A 20,904-nucleotide genomic window follows, 5' to 3' on the forward strand; every position below is an offset into this window, starting at 1 on the left:
ATATAAAAATAATATTCAAACTATCCTTCTTTTGGTTAGAATGTTACACTATCATTTTTCTATTCTTTAAAACATTTTTTTTTATCTGCTTGAAAGGCAGACTAACACAGTGAGAGAGCAAGAGAGGCTGAAGGAGAGAAGAATCGTCTCTTTGCTTGTGCACTCCTGAAATGCCCTTAACAGCCAGGACTGGACCAGGCCAAAGCCAGGAGTCTAGAACTCCATTTTGGTCTCTCATGTGGGTGCTTGGATTCCAAGCACTTGAACCATCATTTGCTGCTTTTAGCAGGAAGCTAGATCAGAAGCAGAGTAGCTGAGATTCAAACTGGCACTCCAGTATGGAATGGAGACATCCAAGGCAGCAACTTAACCCACCACACCACCACACTCACCTCGATTTTTTTCTATTTTTTTTACTTTCAAGCTGTCTGTGTCCTTTTATTTATGGTGTGTTCTCCATAAGCAGAATATAGTTGCATTTTGTATTTTTAATGCAGTTTAAGGCTCTTTGTCTTTTAACTAGAGGATTTCAGGTTAGTAAATGTAAGCCACAGATTTAACTTAAAATTTTCTGGTAGTCACATAAATAAAAAACAAAAACAAGTGAAATGAATGCTTATAACATTATTTCCATTAACCCATTATGGTATAAGACTTCAAATTTTAGTGAATATAAAATTACTAATGAGAAATCTTAAACTCTTTTTTTTTTTTTTTTTTTTTTTTTGGTGCCAAGTGTTTAGATCTGGAACCTGTTAATTCACACTACCATATTTCAAGTGATCAATAACCACATATGGAGGCTGGCATTGTGGCACAGCAGGTTTAGCCATATAATGCCTGCTCTTCCACTTCTAGTCCAGCTCCCTGCTAATGTGCTTGCGAAAGCAGCAAAGATGGTCTGAGCAGTTGAGCTCCTGCCACTCATGTGGAAGACCTGGGTAGAGTTCCACTCTCGCAGCTTTGGGAGAAGGATTTGAAATGATACACCAATTAGGAAAAAAAATTTAATTTGCTATCAATAACTTGGAAATTTATCTGATACCAGTAACTAAAAAATTCTGTTATCCATACACATATTACCCCTAGCTATTTCCAAAGTACTGCATAGTAACAGACAATAAAGTTTTCCTTAAAACTTTGGCACTACTAAAGAAAACAGTTTGTTTAAATAACAAGGTATTCAGCATTCCAAGTCACCCTTTGTTTAGGGAAACACATTGCAATGTGTGTACATTTTATCTCCACAGAAGAGAAAGTAGCATAATCAAAATTACATTTTCTGACAAATAAATAAATAAATCTTTAAAAAAAAAATCTCACTGTGAGGCATTAAAAGAGAAAGGAAAACAACCTGATGATGGTGTTCAGAGGTGGGGCCTTTGGGAGATGCCTATGGTTAGACAAAGCCATCAGGGTAGGGCTCCCAATGCTGGTGGCTTCAGGTCACAGACACACGTGCATGCTCTATGTCTCACCAAGTGATGGATGACCTGCACCACCATGTGACTCTATCAGCAAGGTCATCACCAATGTGGGCCCTTGCCCTTGGACCACAAGTGTGGGCCATGATAAACCTCTTTTCTATAATTTACTCAATCTGTGGCATTGTGCTAGCTGTAACACAAAATGGACTAAGACACCCATATTGCTACATAACTCATACAATTTTAAGACTGAATAATATTCCATATAATTGATATATTATTTATTTGAAAGTCACAATTACAGAGAGGAAGAGGCAGAGAACAGAAAAAGAAAAAGAGAGAGAGAGATATGCTGGTTCACTCCCCAAAAGGCCGCAATAGCCAGGGCTGGGCCAGGTCAAAGCCAGGAGCCAAGTGGGTACAGTGGCCCAAGGACTTAGGCCATTTTCTGCCACTTTCCCAGGCACATTAGCAGTGACCTAGACTGGAAGTGGCGCAGCCAGGACTTGAACCAGAGCCCATATGGGATGCTGCCACTGCCAGGTGGTGGTTTTACTCACTATGCCACAGTGCTGGCCCCACATCATGTATTTTTGATCAATACTTCCTGAGTCATTTAAATTTATTTCCAATTTTAGGATTGTATTATAATATTGTATTATAATAATAATGCAGTACATACAATGTTTATGTGTCTGAGTAACATTTTCTTCTTCTAAAAATTATCTCTTGGGGGGCCAACGCCGTGGCTCACTTGGTTAATCCTCTGCCTGTGGCACCAGCATCCCATATGGGCGCCAGATTCTGTCTCGGTTGCTCCTCTTCCAGTCCAGCTCTCTGCTGTGGCCCGGGAATGCAGTGGAGGATGGCTCAGGTGCTTGGGCCCCTGCACCTGCATGGGAAACCAGGAGGAGGCACCTGGCTCCTGCTGTGGCGGCCATTTTGGGGGTGAACCAACGAAGGAAGACCTTTCTCTGTCTCTCTCTCTCTCAATGTCTAACTCTATCTGTCAAAGAAAAAAAAATTATCTCTTGGGGCCAGCGCTGTGGCGCAGCAGGTTAACACCCTGGCCTGAAGCACCAGCATCCCATATGGGTGCTGGTTCAAGACCCGGCTGCTCTACTTCCCATCCAGCTCTCTGCGATAGCCTGGGAAAGCAGTAGAAGATGGCACAAGTCCTTGGGCCCCTGTGCCCACGTAGGAGACCCAAAGAAGCTCCTGGCTCCTGGCTTCTGATTTGCTCAGCTCTGATTTGCTCAGCTCTGGCCACTGCGGCCAACTGGGGAGTGAACCACTGGATGGAAGACCTCTCTTCTCTCTCTCTCTCTCTGCCTCTCTTCTGTGTAACTTTAAAATAAATAAATACATCTTTAAAAAATGATCTCTTAGAAATCTCTAGCTATGATTATTCTGGACACTTTTATATATTTTAATATCTTATATGAAAAAGTCACCCATGCATAAAACTATGGGAATAGTATAATGAATTACAATGTAACCATCATGCAACTTAACAATGATCAATTTATGGTCGATCTCATTTAACTATATCTTTACCAACTCGGCCCTACTCTTCAGAAATATTTTCTGATAAATCCCACATATCTCATGTTTAGCATATACCTCAAAGAGTTATTTTTAAAAATATACACAATACCATTATGCTGAACTTTTTAAATTCTTCAATATAATAAACTATAGAGACAAATCTTGATTATATCAAACACAATTTATTTTCTCAATTGGGATTCATATATGCAACTGGTCTCAAGTTTCTTTTCTTCTAAGTTTTCTCTCCCTCTCCTTCCTTTTAACGTATAATTTATTTATTTAAGAAATCGGATGGTTTATCCTATAGTTTCCCACAATCTGGATTTTGCTGATTGCATCCCCACAGTGTTGTTTAAAATATTTCTCTATCTCCTGGACTTTCTATAAACAGTCAAACACCTGATCATATTGAAATTCTATTTTGGTAGGAGGTGTAAGAATACCTTGTAAGTGGTGGTATGAGTGCATCAAGAGACATACAAAATCTGCTAGTCTCTTATGATGTCACAATATTATTGGTATTATTTCTTTAAAATTAGAATATTATCTTTTCCCAATTTCTACCATTCTATTTTACTTATTAATTGGGATATTTTAATAAGCAGAAAGTTGCCTAGAATGATTTGCTTATCCTGAGGTATTGTTCATATAAAAAGGGCAGAATGAATACCTCTTCCATTTATTTGCCAATTTTTAAAATAAGTCAGTTCCTGTAGTAGCTAGCTTTTTATTACTATAACAAATACCTGAAAGAAGCTACTTATGAAAAATAGGGGATTATTTTAGCTCCTGGTTTTGGGAGTTCATGGTCCAAGATTTGGGAGAGCCCCAGTGATTTGACCTCGAAGGCAACGGCAGCGTGTAGTGGAAGGATCACATGATGAGTCAGGAAACAGAGAGCAACTGGGCCTAACTCAAGCTGTAGAAGGACTATCTCCCAAGAGCACACTCCCAGTGATCTGAGGACCTCCCACCAGACGCTCCTCTTAAACCCTAATTGGATCATGATTCTATCCTCTTAGTAACATCAATCATGACTTTGGAACTTAACTATCTGCTTGAGTTTGAGAGTCATAACCTAATTTTTTGTACTTTTAAAAAAGATTGTTATTTTAAAGGCAAAGTTAGAGAGAGAGAGAGAGAGAGAGAGAGAGAGAGAGAGAGAATGAATCATCCATCTGCTGGTTCACTCCCCAAATGGCTGCAATAGTTGGAGCTGGGCCATCAGAAGCCAGGAGCCAGAAACCTCCTCTGGGCCTCCTCACGAGCGTACAGGGGCCCAAGCACTTGAGCCATCCTCTGCTGTTTTCCTAGGCCATCAGCAGGGCACTGGATCAGAAGTGGAGCAACTGGGACTTGAATTCATGACCATATGGGATGCTGGCGCTGCAGGTAGCGGTTTACCTGCTACACCATGGTGCTGGTCCCATCATAACCTATTTAAATCTGAAGAGTTCCCTAACAATTTCCAAAGGTGAAAGTGAGGGCTTTATTTATTTATAATTTATGTGTTTGTGTTTTTTTTTTTAAAAACTATTTATTAATCTGAACAGCAGAGTTAGAGAGATCTTCCATCTGCTTGTTCACCCCTCAGATGGCCACAACGGCCAGGGCTGGGCCAGGCTGAAGCCAGGAGCTCCTTCTGTGTTTCCCATGTGGGCTGCATGGGCCCAAGGACTTAAATCACCTTCAAATGCTTTCTCAGGTGCATTAGCAGGGAGCTGGATCAGAAACAGAGCAGCTAGAACTCTAACCAGAAGTCATTTGGGATGACGGCGTCACAGGTAGCAGCTTATTAACCTGATGTGCCACAACACCAACCCCTAATTTGTGGTTTTAAGAATATCTTATGGAGGCTAGCATCGTGGTGCAGAAGGTTAAGCGTCTGCTTGTGATGCTGGCATCCCATGTATGTGCTGGTTAGAGTACCAGCTGCTCTGCTTCCCATCCAGTTCCCTGCCAATGCTCCTGGGAAAGCATCAGAAGACGGTACAAGTACTTGGGCTCCTGTTATCCATGTGGGAGACCCAGATGGAGTTCCTGACTCCTGGCTTCATCCTGGATATTTGTGAACACTTGGGGAGTGAACCAGTAAATGGAAGATTCTCTCTCTTACTTCCTATCACTCTGCTTTTCAAATAAATACAGATAAACAAATAAATCTCCTTTTAAGTGTATTTTACATGTTTTAATCCATCACAGTTATTAATCTTATTGATAAACAAACTGCTCCATCTTTGCCCAATGGAAGCCTTTCAAGTTGCCTTCTGAGTTCTTTTTATACAGTTTCAAAAGTCTTGATAGGTTGTTACTTTCTGGTTTGACAAGATGTTGTAGGTTTTCTTATACATTTCCTTCCTAGATTCATAATTAACAACTTCTCTAAAGAATTCTGAGATTCTTTTAGTAGAGTGGTATTTAGAGACCACAATCTGGTGGTAGCTATACTTACAGCTACTCCTTGGTTCTTCCATTCTAGCTCTATGTGGTATGCCTCCAATATGGTAACAATATGTTCATTTTCCTTTGGTTTTGGGGAAGTATTATATTTTTGCATTTAATCTTGTTTTATACTTACATAAAATATTCACATAGTTTCTAAATCAGGTCTATATAATCAAGTACATTTAGAGACACTTTATGTAGTGCTTGTCTTTTCTACCATTTCTTTTATCATTAACTTCTTTTTTTTCCTTTAAGTTTCATTTATCTATTTATTTTAGTTTGAATATAAACAAATACTTTTTAGATATATTCTTACCCACTTTCTCCACCTTGTTTTTAAGAGGGGAAAATGTCCTGGAAATCTTTCACAGAATATAAGGAGATACTCCTTAATCATTCTGGACCTCCACAGTACTCTAACTCTTACTATAGTTAGCTTAACCAATTCCCTATTAATGGACAGTTGTTTCTAGCTTTTAGCCTTTCGGTATTACAATCAGTGAACAGTTTTAGATTTTTAATGTACTGTCAAATTATTTTTTCATAAGAGTTATATAAATTTACACTGCTACTACCAATCAATTTTGGAATGAAAAATTTACCACAATTTCAAATGTCAACAAAAGTCCATCTTTGAAAAAGCATTGCTTTAAGGCCAGTGCCGCGGCTCAATAGGCTAATCCTCCGCCTGCAGCAGGGGCACACCAGGTTCTAGTTCCGGTCGGGGCGCTGGATTCTGTCCCGGTTGCTCCTTTTCTAGTCCAGCTCTCTGCTGTGGCCCGGGAGTGCAGTGGAGGATGGCCCAATTCCTTGGGCCCTGCACCGGCATGGGAGACCAGGAGAAGCACCTGGCTCCTGGCTTCGGATCGGCGCAGTGCGCCGGCCGCAGCGGCCACTGAGGGGTGAACAACGGCAAAGGAAGACCTTTCTCTCTGTCTCTCTCTCTCACTGTCCACTCTGCCTGTCAAATAAATAAATAAATAAAAGCATTGCTTTATTTGTGTTTCCTGATTCCTAGGGACACTGACTTTTTAAGACCAGAAGCCTCCAGGCTGAGCTCTGTATTCCTCTGTGCTTTCAGAGTACTCAGTGCCCACAAATTGGGCCACCCCTTCTAACTGTGCAGACTGCTCATGAGGGCGCCACAACTAGAATGTCCTCCATGTCAGAGACTATATATTTATACTTATATTTATTACAACAATTATCTTACAAATAGAGGAAAAGCATTTTGAAGAGGGAGCCTGGCGTTAATTTAAACAAAGCCAGTATACAGGCTATGGGTAGTATGGTCCCACACATGTGGTCTGTAATATTTATCTCCCTGGTGTTCACTTAACATGGCTCTCCCTTTAAGTGGTTTGCTCTCTGAGAGTAGGGAGCATAACGTATTCATCCTGGCAATCTTAAGTGCCTGATAGAGTACTCAGCACCAGGAAAGCAGACTAAATACTTGAATATCTGAAAAGGTAAATGAATGCATGAAGGAGTTGAGTCTGCCTCATTCATCTCAAATGAAGAACTTATTACCTGTGCTATTCCTATACCATTGTTAATCATTTCTCAAACACTTTCTCTAGGTCCTACAGCACTGCCTCTTCCTTTCTATCCACCTGTCACGATCACTCTTCCCATAATCCTCAACCTGAGCCCTTCAGTCTTCCCTTCCTGGACACCTTCTCTCCATCATCACTGTTTACTTCAATTTACTACAATTCTTCTTCCTAACTAATGTTGATTAAATCAATCTTTTCAGGGATATACTTTTTGATAGCAACATAGTTTTTAAGAGTGTTCTCTTCTTCATACTTCTTGAAGCTATCCACTTAGTTACGTATTTTTTTAAAGGATTTATTTTATTTATTTGAAAGACAGAGTTAGAGAGGTAGAGCCAGACAGAGAGAAAGAGAGAGAGAGGTCTTCCATCCGATGGGTCACTCCTCAAATGACTGCAATGGTCAGAGCTGTGCTGATGTGAAGCCAGGAGCCAGGAGCTTCTTCTGGGTCTCCCATGCGGGTGCAGGGGCCCAAAGAGCTGGGCCATCTTCTACTGCTTTCTCAGGCCATAGAAGAGAGCTGGATTGGAAGAAGAGCAGCCAGGATTTGAACTGGTGCCCATATGGGATGCCAGCTCTGCAAGCTGGGGCTTTAACCTGCTTTACCACAGCGCTGGCCCCTAGTTATGTGTTTCTTAAGAAATGTTTAAACTGAAAAAAATTTCTTAATTTAAGGGAAGCACACATACTAGCTCTGACATGAATTTGTGCCTATAATTTATTTTGAACTATAATCAGTGATAGAGAGTCCTATAATGAGTCAAAAAAATTACCTATGTTTATGCCTCACTTGTTTATACTGTATCTCTCCATTACAATAGCAGTAGGAACTACATGCATTTGTTTACTGCTATAATCCTTGCACCAAAAATAGCTGTGGCATGTAGTAAACGCTACTAAAATTTATTCATTTCAGATTTTTTTTATAAACCAAACTTGTTTGTGGGTGTTTGTAAAAAGTTTACGTTTTTTTAAAAGACGTAATTTATTTACTTGAAAGACAGAATTAAAGAGAGGTGTAGAAACAGAGAGAGAGGTCTTCCATCCACTGGTGCACTCCCCAGATGGCTGCAATGGCCGCAGCTGTACTGATCCGTGGGTGCAGGGGCTCAAGGACTTGGGCCATCTTCCACTGCTTTCCCAGGCCATAGCAGAGAGCTGAATCGCAAGAGGAACAGCTGGGACTAGAACCAGCGCCCATATGGAATGCCAGCGCTTCAGGCCAGGGCTTTAACCTGCTCTGCCACAGTGCCGGCCCCTCATTTCAGATTCTTGTTACCAATTTTGATGTCTAACTTAATCTGCACTAGAATTGAATCATACTGATATTATTATACTCATTATATATAAAAATAAAGACCACAAGATTAAATCATCTAGGGCAACACAGATGGTACAGAAATGGCAAAATCCAGGTTTAAAACTAGTTCCTAGCGACTACAAAGCCTTTGAAAGTAGCCACAATCTACTCTTCTAACCTAGTTGGTTATAGGAAACTGGACTAGTCACACACTTCTTAGTTTCTTCATTTGTAAAATGAGAATAGGAATGCCCACTCAGAGGCAGGCATTTGGTGCAGTGGTTAAGCTGCCACATGGGGTGCCTGCTTCCCATGCTGCAGTGCCTCCTCCATTTTAGACTCCCATTTCCTGCTAATGCACATCTTGGGAGGCAGCAGGTGATAGCTCAAGTACTTGGTTCCCTGCCAACCCTGTAGGAGACCTGGATTGAGTTCCAGGCTGTTGGCTTCAGGATGGCATAGCCTTGGCTGTTGCAAGCATTTGGGGAGTGAACCAGTAGATGGAAGATCTCTGTCTCTCTGCTTTTCAAATAAAATGAAAATTAACTTTTTAAACAAAAACTTAAAAAAAAAATACCTACTCAGTCTACTTCACAGTGCTCTCCTACAGCTCAGACAACAGGACACAAAAGCATTTCTCAACTATAATGTACCATATTGAAACACACCAAATTAAAAGATTTAAGAGTGACAAAAGGCAATCCAGAAAAAGTTACATATTAATGAAGTCTTGCTCACTAAAGAACTGTAAACACTTCATATTTCTGAACATCCAGTTCAGAAATTATTTTAATATAAATTAGATTAATATTACTCAAACTTGGCTTCACACTTCTGCTTCCAAAAGAAGATTTAACTCTTTCTTCAAAAGAGTTAAATCAATCTTTCTCTCCCCCTCTCCGGCTCTCTCTTCCCCCACCCTCCCTCTCCCTCTCCATCCTCCCGCTTTCTTTCTGTTGGTTTATGCCAGCAACAGCCATGGATGGATCAGGCTGAAGCCAGGAGCCAAGAACTTCCTCCAGGTCTCCCACATTGGTGGCAAGGACCCAACTACTTGAGCCATCACTGCTTTCTCCCAGAGTGTGCAACAGCAGAAAGCTGGACTTAACAGCCAAGCAAAGACTCACCCAGGCACTGTGAAATGGGATGCTGGCAGCAGCTTAACCATCATGCCAAATGCCCACCCCTCTTCACTTAATTCTTGTTTTCTTTTTTTCAACAAAGTCATGGAGTCAATTTACTAACTACAGTTTTCCATCCACTAAACCAAACCACAAACTCTGAAGTGTCACTACATGGCCCTGAGTACTGGGTTTCATGACATTTAAAAGTTCAGTTTACTTGTTAAATGTTTCAGGAAATTTTTTTTTCTAACTTAGGTAAAAGAAACATTTAGAACACATACAGATGTGGAAAATTATTTCAGTTTTGACCAGCACTGAAACCAGGAAACAATGGATGATATTATAATATTCTTCAGTAAAATTCCTCTAAGAACAGAATTGGTAAACTTATAGTTTTTCTCCAAAATATGTCTTTTAAACTCATTTTTAACTTAGTTGTTATAATGATAGAAATAAATTAGGGCAAACACATTAGCTCAAATTTTAAAAATAATAATTTGTTAAGTGTTCCAAGATTTTTACGTTTTTAAATTTTTTTATTTTTTGCCAGGCAGAGTTAGACAGTCAGAGAGAGAGACACAGAGTTATAGACAGTGAGAGAGAGACAGAGAGAGAGGTCTTCCTTCTGTTGGTTCACTCCCTAATGGCCACTATGGCCGGCGCTGCGCCAATCTGAAGCCAGGAGCCGAGTACTTCCTCCCAGTCTCCCATGCAGGTGCAGGGACCCAAGTACTTGGTCCATCCTCCGCTGCCCTCCCGGGCCACAGCAGAGAGCTAGACTGGAAGAGGAGCAACTGGGACTAGTACCCGGCGCCCCAACCGGGACTAGAACCTGGGGTGCCGGCACCGCAGGTGGAGGATTAGCCAAGTGAGCCATGGTGCCAGCCCAAGATTTTTACTTTTAAGTTAACAAATTTTATGTTGTTGAATAAGGATGTTGAGATTCCAGCTAACCTCTGGCCCTCATCTTCAAACTTATGTGAAGAGTGAGGAGGCATGATATCTCTGAAGTGTTTCATTGACCTAGTTGCTTAGGAAGGTCCACTTTTGCCTTCTCAACGTTTTGTGTACTGCCTCTCTCAGCACACACACCACCAAAATACAGAGTGTGAGTAGCTTTGTTTTGTTTTTTAAAGATTATTTACTTATGGTGGGTTTCTGAGCCCTGAAAGTCGGGAACTTCTTCATACCCAGGAGGCTGCACCTGGCGGTTCTAAGGCCGTCACCATGCCACAAAATGAATATACTGAATTACACCGTAAATGCTATGGGTACCGTTTGGATTACCATGAGAAAAAGAAAAAAGGAAAGTCGGGAGGCTCATGAACGTTCAAAGAAAGCAAAAAAGATGATTGGTCTGAAGGCCAAGCTCTACCATAAGCAGCGCCATGCTGAGAAAATACAGATGAAAAAGACTATCAAGATGCATGAGAAGAGAAACACCAAACAAAAGAATGATGAAAAGACTCCCAAGGGAGCAGTGCCTGCCTATCTGCTAGACAGAGAAGGACAGTCCCGAGCTAAAGTACTTTCCAACATGATTAAACAAAAACGAAAAGAGAAGGCGGGAAAATGGGAAGTCCCTCTGCCTAAAGTTTGTGCCCAGGGAGAAACAGAAGTATTAAAAGTTATTCGGACAGGGAAAAGAAAAAAGAAGGCATGGAAGAGGATGGTTACCAAAGTCTGCTTTGTTGGAGATGGCTTTACAAGAAAATCACCTAAATATGAAAGATTCATTAGACCAATGGGCTTACGTTTTAAGAAGGCCCATGTAACACATCCAGAACTGAAAGCCACCTTCTGTCTGCCAATACTTGGTGTAAAAAAGAATCCATCATCCCCATTATACAAAACTCTGGGTGTAATTACTAAAGGTGCTGTCATCGAGGTGAATGTGAGTGAGCTGGGCCTTGTGACGCAAGGAGGCAAGGTTATTTGGGGGAAATATGCCCAGGTTACCAACAATCCTGAAAATGATGGATGCATAAATGCAGTCTTACTTGTTTGATAACAGTAACTTCTAATCATTATTGAAGACTACAAACTAAGTGGGAAAATGGTCTTTACTTCGATTTTTCTGAATACTGCCAAACAGCCTTCATGTCTGCAGTCAGCAAGAGAATTATTTTAAGGTGTAAAAATCAGATGCACTTTTACTGACTGTTCTTTATTGGAGTCTGCTTAAGGTTTACACGTTAATAAAATGTGAATAATTAAAGCAAAAAAAAGATTATTTATTTATTTATTTGAAAGGCAGAGTTACAGAGAGGCAGAGGCAGAGAGAGAGAGAGGTCTTCCATCTGCTGGTCACTCACCAGATGGTTGCAACAGCCAGAGCTGCACAGATCCAAGCAAGGAGCCAGGAGTTTTTTCCTGGTCTCCCACGCAGTTGCAGGGGCCCAAGGATGTGGGCCATCTTCTACTACTTTCTCAGGCATAGCAGAGTTGGACTGGAAGTACAGCAGCTGGGTCTTGAACTGGCAGTGCCCATATGGCTTCCCGGCACTGTAGGCGGTGGTTTTACCTGCTACCACAGCGCTGGTGCCTGTAGCTTTGTTTTTTTTTTTTTGTTTTTTGTTTGTTTGTTTGTTTGTTTGCTTTTTTAATGTAAATGCTTTTGTTCTTTATTCATTTGCCACTGTTTATCACTGGTCTATCTTATAGAACAAGCAGGTCATTTGTGGTCTCCAGACCCTTAAGTATGTCTACATATTTAAAAAAATAAATATCTAGAAAAAACAAATTGATTAAAATGCATAAAATTTCAAGTTGTATATACAAGAGTATTTGACTTGTACAGGTTGTTAATTTAAAATAAGTATAACAGAGGCCGGTGCTGTGGTGTAGTGGGTAGAGCTACCACCCACAGTGCTGGCCATTGCAGCCAACTGGGGAGTGAACCACCAGATGGAAGACCCGTGTCTGTCTGTCTGTCTGTCTGTCTCCCTCTCTCCCTCTCTGCCTCTGTAAGTCTTAAAAAAAAAAAAAAGTATAACAGCTATTCAAAGAACTGAAAAATTTATCTGAACTTGCTAAGAATGATAACTTGAATAAACCCCTTCAAAGTCCCCAAGAGAGTAGTATTTAAGGGGGAGTAAGAAGCACAGTGTGTTTAGAACACCTGAAAATACTGTCTTCATGGCTTCAATATATTTTTTCTGAAATGCTTGATGAAAGGATGGAAAACAAGTGATATATGGTCAATATGATTTACAAAATTTAACACTACACTACATATATAATTCTAAATAGTCAAATCTGTTTTAATTTTATTCTCTATACATTTAACATTGTAGAAATTATAACTTTTAAGTACACAGAGAAATTTAGCTAAAGAAAAAAAATCCAGGGGCCAGCGCTGTTGTGTAGTAGGCTAAGCATCCACCTGCAACATGAATTCGAGTCCTGGCTGCTCCTCTTCCGATCTGGCTCTCTGCTAATGCACCTGAAAAAGCAGTGGAAGATGGCCCAATGCTTGGGCCCCTGAACCCTCTATGGGAGACCTGGAAGAAGCTCCTGGCTTTGGATTGGCCCAGCTCCGCCACTGTGGCCATTTGGGGAGTGAACCAGCAGATGGAAGACCTCTCTACATCTCTCCCTCTGTCTGTAACTCTGCCTCTCAATCCACTGAACTCATTTCCTTACACTAAGTATCAATAGGAAGGTCAAGAAGACAAAGTAAAACAATGAACTGTGAAATTTGGAATTTTGAATCTTCATGCAATAAGTGGATCACATTTATTATTTACTTCATAAAAAGGAAACACAGAAATCAATGGAAGGCTAATAATACCTAACAGAGCTGATATATGATATGCAGTAAGGGGCATACACAACTAAAAGCGGTTTTGGAGAGTTGTGATTCAACCATAAAAGTCCACATTCAGGCTGCTTGGAGTCTGAAAACTATTATCAAGATGAACCATGATTTCAATTTTTTTAAGTGAAGTAACAACTTTTGTGATAAACAGTTGCTTTACCTTCATTACATCCCGATAGGAACGGATAGCTGAAATTTTTCTCTTTTCATCTTCTTCATCTTCCAGGCCTTCATCCGCAGCTTCGTAGCCTTCATCATTGCTCCCATCAGCTTCTATGGTGTTGGCCATATGATCAATAAGCTGCTCTAAGGGAGGGCTTAATTCCCTTTCTTCATTCTCCTTTAAACCATAGTCCAGTGCTTTATAAATAATAATTCCCAAAGATTCAATAACCTAGGAACAAAAAAAAAGGATTAATGAAGATGACTAAACAGTTTTATAGAACTAATTGTAAGGCATAAGATTTTTTTTCCCACTTTGGAAGATAGCTTGGTAGTTTCTTTTTTAAAAATATTTTTAATCTAGTTATAATATTTTAAATTTCAGAAATATAACAAATTGTATTTGAGAAATTTAAGTCTCATATCTGTATTTTAAAAAAATTTTAGATGGCAATTTTGGTGTGATTTCTTTAAACCAATATGTAACACATACACTTTTTTTTTTTTTTTTTTACCAGGCAGAGTGGACAGTGAGAGAGACAGAGAGAAAGGTCTTCCTTTGCCGTCGGTTCACCCTCCAATGGCCGCCGCAGCCAGCGCGCTGCGGCCGGTGCACTGCGCTGATCCGAAGGCAGGAGCCAGGTGCTTATCCTCGTCTCCCATGGGGTGCAGGGCCCAAGCACCTGGGCCATCCTCCACTGCACTCCCTGGCCACAGCAGAGAGCTGGCCTGGAAGAGGGGCAACCGGGACAGAATCCGGCGCCCCGACCGGGACTAGAACCCGGCGTGCCGGCGCCGCTAGGTGAAGGATTAGCCTGTTGAGCCTCGGCACCGGCCAACACATACACTTTTTATATTTCCTTAGGTTCATACTATATGTTAAAATCTATATCCTCCATTCATATGACTAACCAGATTGATTTTCTGCATTTTGAAAAGATACTTTTGGGGCTGGCACTGTGGCATAGCTGGTAAGACCACTGCCTGTAGTGCTGGCATCCCATATGGGCACCCATTTGAGTCCTGGCTGTTCTACTTCTGATCCAGCTCTCTGATGTGGCCTGGGAAAGCAGTAGAAGATGGCCCAAGTCCTAGGGCCCCTGCCACCTGCATTGGAGACCCGGAAGAAGCTCCTGGCTTTGGATCGGCATAGCTCCGGCCGTTGCAGCCATCTGGGGAGTGAACCAGAGGATGGAAGACCTCTCTCTATCTCTACCTCTCTCTCTAACTCTGGCTATCAAGTAATAAATAAAATAAATCTTGAAAAAAATAAATAAAAAATATACTTTTAAAACTAGATATAGTTACCAAAGAATGCATCCATTCAGAATTCTTATGCCATTGCTAATCTAATTAGAGATTCTATAGAAATCCCAATATCTGAGATTGAAAATTCTGTTATGGGTAGTAATCAATTTAAGCCTAAAAAAACCGTTCATATATACAGTACTCACTGAGTTCCACTTAATCACTGGAAATACATCTCTCTCATACAGTGCAAACAAATGAGACTTTTCTGAACTCAGAACTTGCAATGTAGAGCAAAGATAAACCTTTGTACAACCTACTTCCATGAATATGAACTCAATTTCTGAACCCTGGATGAATCACTGCTGAATATCACCCTGAGCTACATTTTGGCCAGTACAGGGATTCTCTATTCTTCAATATTCTTTCATTTCTGCTAAAAAAAACCTCATGTGTAAAACTTTATTTTATTATGCCAGCAGCTCGATTCAGTTTACCTTTTTTTTTTTTTTTAAAGATTTTATTTACTTGAAAGACAGAGTTATAGAGGGAGGTAAAGACAGAGAGGTCGTCCATCCGCTGGTTCACTCTCCAGGTGGCTGCAACCACCAGAGCTACGCTGATCTGAAGCCAGTGACCAGGAGTTTCTTTTGGGTCTCCTACATGGGTACAAGGGCACAAGGACTTGGGCCATCTTCTACTGCTTTCCCAGGCCATCGCAGAGAGCTGGATCAGAAGAGTAGCAGCCAGGGCCTGAACCGGCGCCCATATGGGATACTGGTGCTTCAGGCCAGGGCATTAACCTGCTGCCCCACAGCACCGGCCCCAGTTAACCTTACTTTTTGTTTCTTCTTAGAACGCAGATAATGAACCCAAAGATTTAGAATTTAATGTTGACTGTTACCACTAGCTGTCAGGGAAAACTATTTTAGTCATGATTTTTCTTACCTGTAAAATGCGTTTTAAGGATACCTACATTTCATGAGAATTTTGTTACATCTAAATGCATCTACCACACATGAAAGCATCTAATAGGGTACCTGGTTTGGAACAGGTATTCCATAAATGTTATCTGACTTCCCTCCCATCTTCCCCCACTCAACTTCTTCCAGTGTTTATCCAGTTACACTCTCAGAATAAAATTCTTTTCTGTATTCCATTTGTATCTAGTCAATGCTATATATTTTTAAGATATTTAAAAAGCAAAGTTCAGACTCAATGAGTTAAACACAATAATTCCTTGTCATACAATCTCCATAAAATCCAAAAACTGTATTATAAAATCAATATTAATAGTCAATACAATGCTTAAAAATTCCTAAATTCTAGTTTTTAAACAATATTGTTTCCTATTTCTTACTGAAACTGTGTAATATCATGATTGGTTTTTATGTCTGACTTGGAACTCTGGCTATTGTTTCCAAAAAATATATTCAAATAATTGATCTGCTGTGTCTGTTTCTGTTTGCCTGGGACCCCAGACCACACAGCATTAATCTGACTTCTGGAGGGGATAGGGTCTGAGTAGCTAATATCAGCTTCTGTGACTACATGACTGAGCCTCAACAGAAATCCCGAACACCAAGGCATGGATGAGCTTCCTTGGCTGGCAACAACTTGGATATATGTCACACATCATTGCTGAGAGAATTTAGTGTTGTCTATGCTTGCTCCACTGAGAAAGGACAACTGGAAGCTTCTATCCATTTCTTCCAGACTCTACCTTATGTACATTTTTCTGTGATTCTGAATCTATTCTTTTATTGTTATAAACCATAATCATGAAGTACAACAAAACCAAGACAAAACAAACAAAAATGACAGATCTTCCAAGTTGCAATGCAACTGACTACTTTGGTCGCCTCTCCTGGTAGCTCCCCTGGATTCCTCGTACCCCATCCAAGAGCTTCTTCTGGAGAGTGTGCCCTTCCATGTGCTTTCCTGACTTGAGGTGCACGTTGCTGTTATCATTATTCCAAGCAGGTGCTACTTACGGCTGGGATTCTAACTTTAATTTCAGTGTCAGCAGAATCTAACACTGTGATGTACACTTAATAAATACTTGTTAAACTGAACCTGGAGTAGTCAGTGTGACAATCAGAGCATCATGACTAATATGATGAAAACCTCAGAAATCAAGAAAATGTTAAATGCACACATACAGAAAGAGACTGAGAAGATCTTGTTGCAATTCCTCACTTACAAGACACAATTGAGAGTCTTAATATACTTGGATGACTCTATTCATTTATAACACTACCCCTCCACTAGAGATGTAGAGGGAAAAAAAAGAAAAAGCATAAAATCATAGAGCAAATGCCACACAAACAATGGCTTCCAAGCACAGTAAGGATATAAGAGCTGCTCAGTAAGTTTTGCTGTTTTCCCTGCTTACCTACTTTGCCTACAGAAGGTAAACCACTCTTTGAGAAGGCAATTTTATACCTTCTTTCTCTTCAAACCTCCAACACCACTTTCTGCCTCTCTAGGTCTTAACTAGAGAGGAAACACTAATTTTCCCACCTTCCAGTATTTTGCTTTGCCTCTTTCAGAGGGAAGGAGAGGTCTCTGTACTGATCAAAGGTCAATCCCACCCTCCCAGACCCCTCATGGCTCCTCAGCTGCAATCCAATTTCTGAACCTCCTTTCTCAGCACAACTCCTCAGAAGGGCAGTCTGCATACATCTCCTCTCTTTTCTCTCCTTCCATTCACCATTCAATCCTTTCCAATCCGGTATCTGTCCTTCTGAAACCACAGGTAAAGTCACAGCTCCAGTTACAATCTTTTCATGCCAGACTTAAACTGCTTCCATACTAACGACTGCTTGGCAACATCTGACACAACTGAACCCTCTCACCACTCTGGACTTCTGAATTTCCTCTCAGCAACCACGCCATCTCAATCTGTCTAAAGACCCCTCTCCCTGCAACTGCTTAAATGATGGAGGTCTTCAGAGCTCATGTGCTCTACTTTCCTTCACACTCTCTTGCGAAGTGCTCCTGTTAATTTCCAGGGCCATAAAATATGTATTCTAATACTTTTGTTTGGTAACTTAAAATTTGAAAGGCAGACAGAAAGAGAAATAGAGACAGAGACACAGAGGTTCCATCTGCTTGTTCACATCCCAAATGTCTGCAGGTGGGCCAGGCAGCCAGAAACACAAACCAGGTCCCCCAGGTCATTATCACTGCCTACCAGGCTGCATATTAGCAAGGAAGCTGGCATCAGGAGTAGAGGCAGAACTTGAACCCAGGCATTCCAATGTGGGATGTGAGTGATCCAAACGCCATCTCAATCACTATACCAAATGCCCAACTCCCAATACTGTAACTCACATTTCTAGTCTGTTTTGTCTCTGGGCTGCAGACTTGTATAACTTCTACTTAACATCTTTACACGAATGAGTAACAAGCACCTCAAACTTTGATGTTTGTTTACCGACAATCTCTTTAACCAAAGAATTTCCATAAGGCCTAGGATCTTGTCTACTTTGTTCACCATTTTACACATATCTATACAGTGCTGCCTCACAGTAGATGCTAAATAATATATTAAATCAATAAATTAATTTAAAACAGTAATACATCTACTTCTTAGATTCTTTTTGTAAATATAAATTGAAATATTGAGCAGAAATTTTTTCAAAAATTATATGAGATTTTATTTTAAAAATCTGGATTACTGCTTCTTGGCCTTTTGGCCAAGTATAGTATCTGTTATTATCAGTTTAAAAATCTAGGTTACTGGGGCCAGCGCTGTGGTGTAGTGGGTAGACTAACCCTGAATTCTTTACTTTGCAAAACTATCCTTCAATGGTGATGGAGCAATAAAGATTTTCTTAGACAAACAAAAACTGAATGTCAGAAATAATACATAAGATGGAAAGGAAGATCTGGGACTGTTTAATTAATACAGGGTATTCACATTACCCACAAAGTGTTAAAATGTTATTTGAAATTGGGATTGGATTGGTTGTATTGAATGTTGCAAATTCCAAGGCAACCACTGAACAAATTGAATAAAAAAAAGGAAGTATATATGTTATGCTAGAAAGGAAAGAAGACACAATTATATAAACTGCTAAGCTAAAGTCACAAAAGGCAGAAAAGAGCAGAAGATCAAGAATAAAGAACAAGGGCAACAAATGGAAAACAGTAAAAATTATGACAGTAATACAACTTTATCAGTGATAGCTTTGAATATTAACTATCAAAATGCACTAATTAAAGGACAGAGGCTGTCAGAGGGTATCAAAAAATAAACAAGAGTGGAGGCAGGCATTTGGTGCAGCAGTTAAGATGCCTGCATCTCACAATGTGTTTGAGTCCTGGCTCCACTTTTTTTTTTTTTTTGACAGGCAGAGTGGACAGTGAGAGAGACAGAGAGAAAGGTCTTCCTTTGCCGTTGGTTCACCCTCCAATGGCCGCCGCGCTGCAGCCGGCACACCGCGCTGATCCGATGGCAGGAGCCAGGTACTTATCCTGGTCTCCCATGAGGTGCAGGGCCCAAGCACTTGGGCCATCCTCCACTGCACTCCCGGGCCACAGCAGAGAGCTGGCCTGGAAGAGGGGCAACCGGGACAGAATCCGGCGCCCCGACCGGAGCCGCGGTGCCGGCCTTTTTTTTTTTTTGAACATAAATTTCCACAGTACAGCTTATGGATTAAATTAGCTCCCCCCCCATAACTTCCCTCCCACCCACAACGCTCCCCTCTCCCCTTCCCTTCACATCAAGATTAATTTTCAATTATCTTTATATACAGAAGATCAATTTAGCATATATTAAGTAAAGATTTCCACATTTTGCACCCACACAGAAACACAAAGTGTAAAATACTATTTGAGTACTAGTTATAGCATTAATTAAACACCTAAGAGTAATTGTGTATTGATTACAGAGTTCAACCAATAGTTTTAAGTAGAACATAAAATGCAACTTTTGTATTGTTGTGGCTTCCCCCTCCCAACCTCCCTCCCTCCCGTGACCCTCCCCTCTCCCACTCCCTCTCCCATCCCGCCCTTCATCACGTTTCATTTTCAATTACCTTCATATACTGAAGATCAACTTAGTATATACTAAGCAAGGATTTCAACAGGCTGTACTCACACAACCGAACCAGGTATAGGGTATTGTTCAACTAGTAGTGTTGTTTTTTTAAGTTTCATAGTTAAACACATTAAGGGCAGAGATCCTATGTGGGGAGACTGTACCCAGTGACTCCCGTTGTTGATTTAACAATTGGCACTCTTATTTATGATGTCAGCAATCACCCGAGACTCTTGCTATGAGCTGTCTAGGCTATGGAAGCCCCTTGAGTTCACCAACTCTGAACTTGTTTAGTCAAGGCCGTATCACAGTGGAGGTTCCTTCCTCCCTTCAGAGAAAGGCACCTGGCTCCACTTTGAATTCCAGCTTCTTGCTAACGTAAACCCTCAGAGGCAGCAGTTACAAGACTCAAGTATTTGGGTCCCTGCCACCCATATGGGAGACCTGGATGGAGTTCTTAGTTCCTAGCTTTGCCCTGGCCCAACCTTGGCTATTGTGGGCATTTGGGGAATGAACAAGAGGCTGGAAGATCTCTTTCATTGCCTCTCTGCTTTCAATAAAGTAAATCAATAAATAATTGATTTATGGGAGGGTAGAGGGGGGAGGGTAAGAAGTATCACTATGTTCCTAAATCTGTACATATAAAATACATGAAATTTGTGTACCTTAAATAAAATTTTAAAAAATAATAATTTGGGTGCAAGTATTTGGCACAGCAGTTAACACACCATTTGGGATACCTGCATCCCATATCAGTGTACCTTGGTTTGAGTAATGCACACCCTGGAAGTCAGCAGATGATAGCTCAAGTACTTGGGTCCCTGCCACCTAGGAGATCCACACTGAGTTCTAGGCACCTAGCTTTGGCCTGGCCCAACACCAGGTCTTACAAGCATTTAGAGAGTGATCGGTGGAAGGAAAGTCTGTCTGCCTTTCAAATAGAAAATAAAAACAACATAAGTAAATTTTAAAAACATAAATAAAGATGCAACTATATGTTGGCTACAAGAAACCTAACAGATTAAAAGTAAACGCAAAGCAATATACTGAGCTAAGACTAATAAAAAGAAAACAGGAGTAGCTTTAATAACAGACCAAATTTCAAAGGAGGGAAACTTATCAGGAATAAAAAAGAACATTACATAATGACAAATGGGTCAATTCTTGGGAGACCTGGTGTTGTGATGCAGCGGGTTAAGCCACTAGCTGCAATGTCAGCATTCC

The 20,904-nt window shown here is 40.7% G+C and overlaps 1 protein-coding gene and 1 pseudogene across 7 annotated transcripts in view; one reads left to right on the forward strand and one right to left on the reverse strand.

The window, feature by feature from the left end:
- Positions 1–20,904, reverse strand: part of SPIRE1 (spire type actin nucleation factor 1) — a 200,979-nt gene that overhangs the window by 103,242 nt on the left and 76,833 nt on the right. For 6 of the 7 annotated variants that reach the window (XR_007921864.2, XR_011379447.1, XM_017343990.3 and 3 more), the window contains exon 3: positions 13,384–13,617. Coding sequence is in view for 5 of the 7 variants with exons in the window: in XM_017343990.3 (XP_017199479.1) it covers positions 13,384–13,617 (234 nt within the window). In the remaining 2 variants the exon portion in view is untranslated. Of the gene's footprint in view, positions 1–13,383; positions 13,618–19,678; positions 19,839–20,904 lie in introns of those variants that run through there. The other variant, XM_051852178.2, reaches the window with a different exon arrangement.
- Positions 10,631–13,397, forward strand: LOC138844059 (ribosome biogenesis protein NSA2 homolog pseudogene; annotated as a pseudogene).

Source organism: Oryctolagus cuniculus, chromosome 10 (assembly GCF_964237555.1).
Source record: "Oryctolagus cuniculus chromosome 10, mOryCun1.1, whole genome shotgun sequence".
Classification (NCBI taxonomy): domain Eukaryota; kingdom Metazoa; phylum Chordata; class Mammalia; order Lagomorpha; family Leporidae; genus Oryctolagus; species Oryctolagus cuniculus.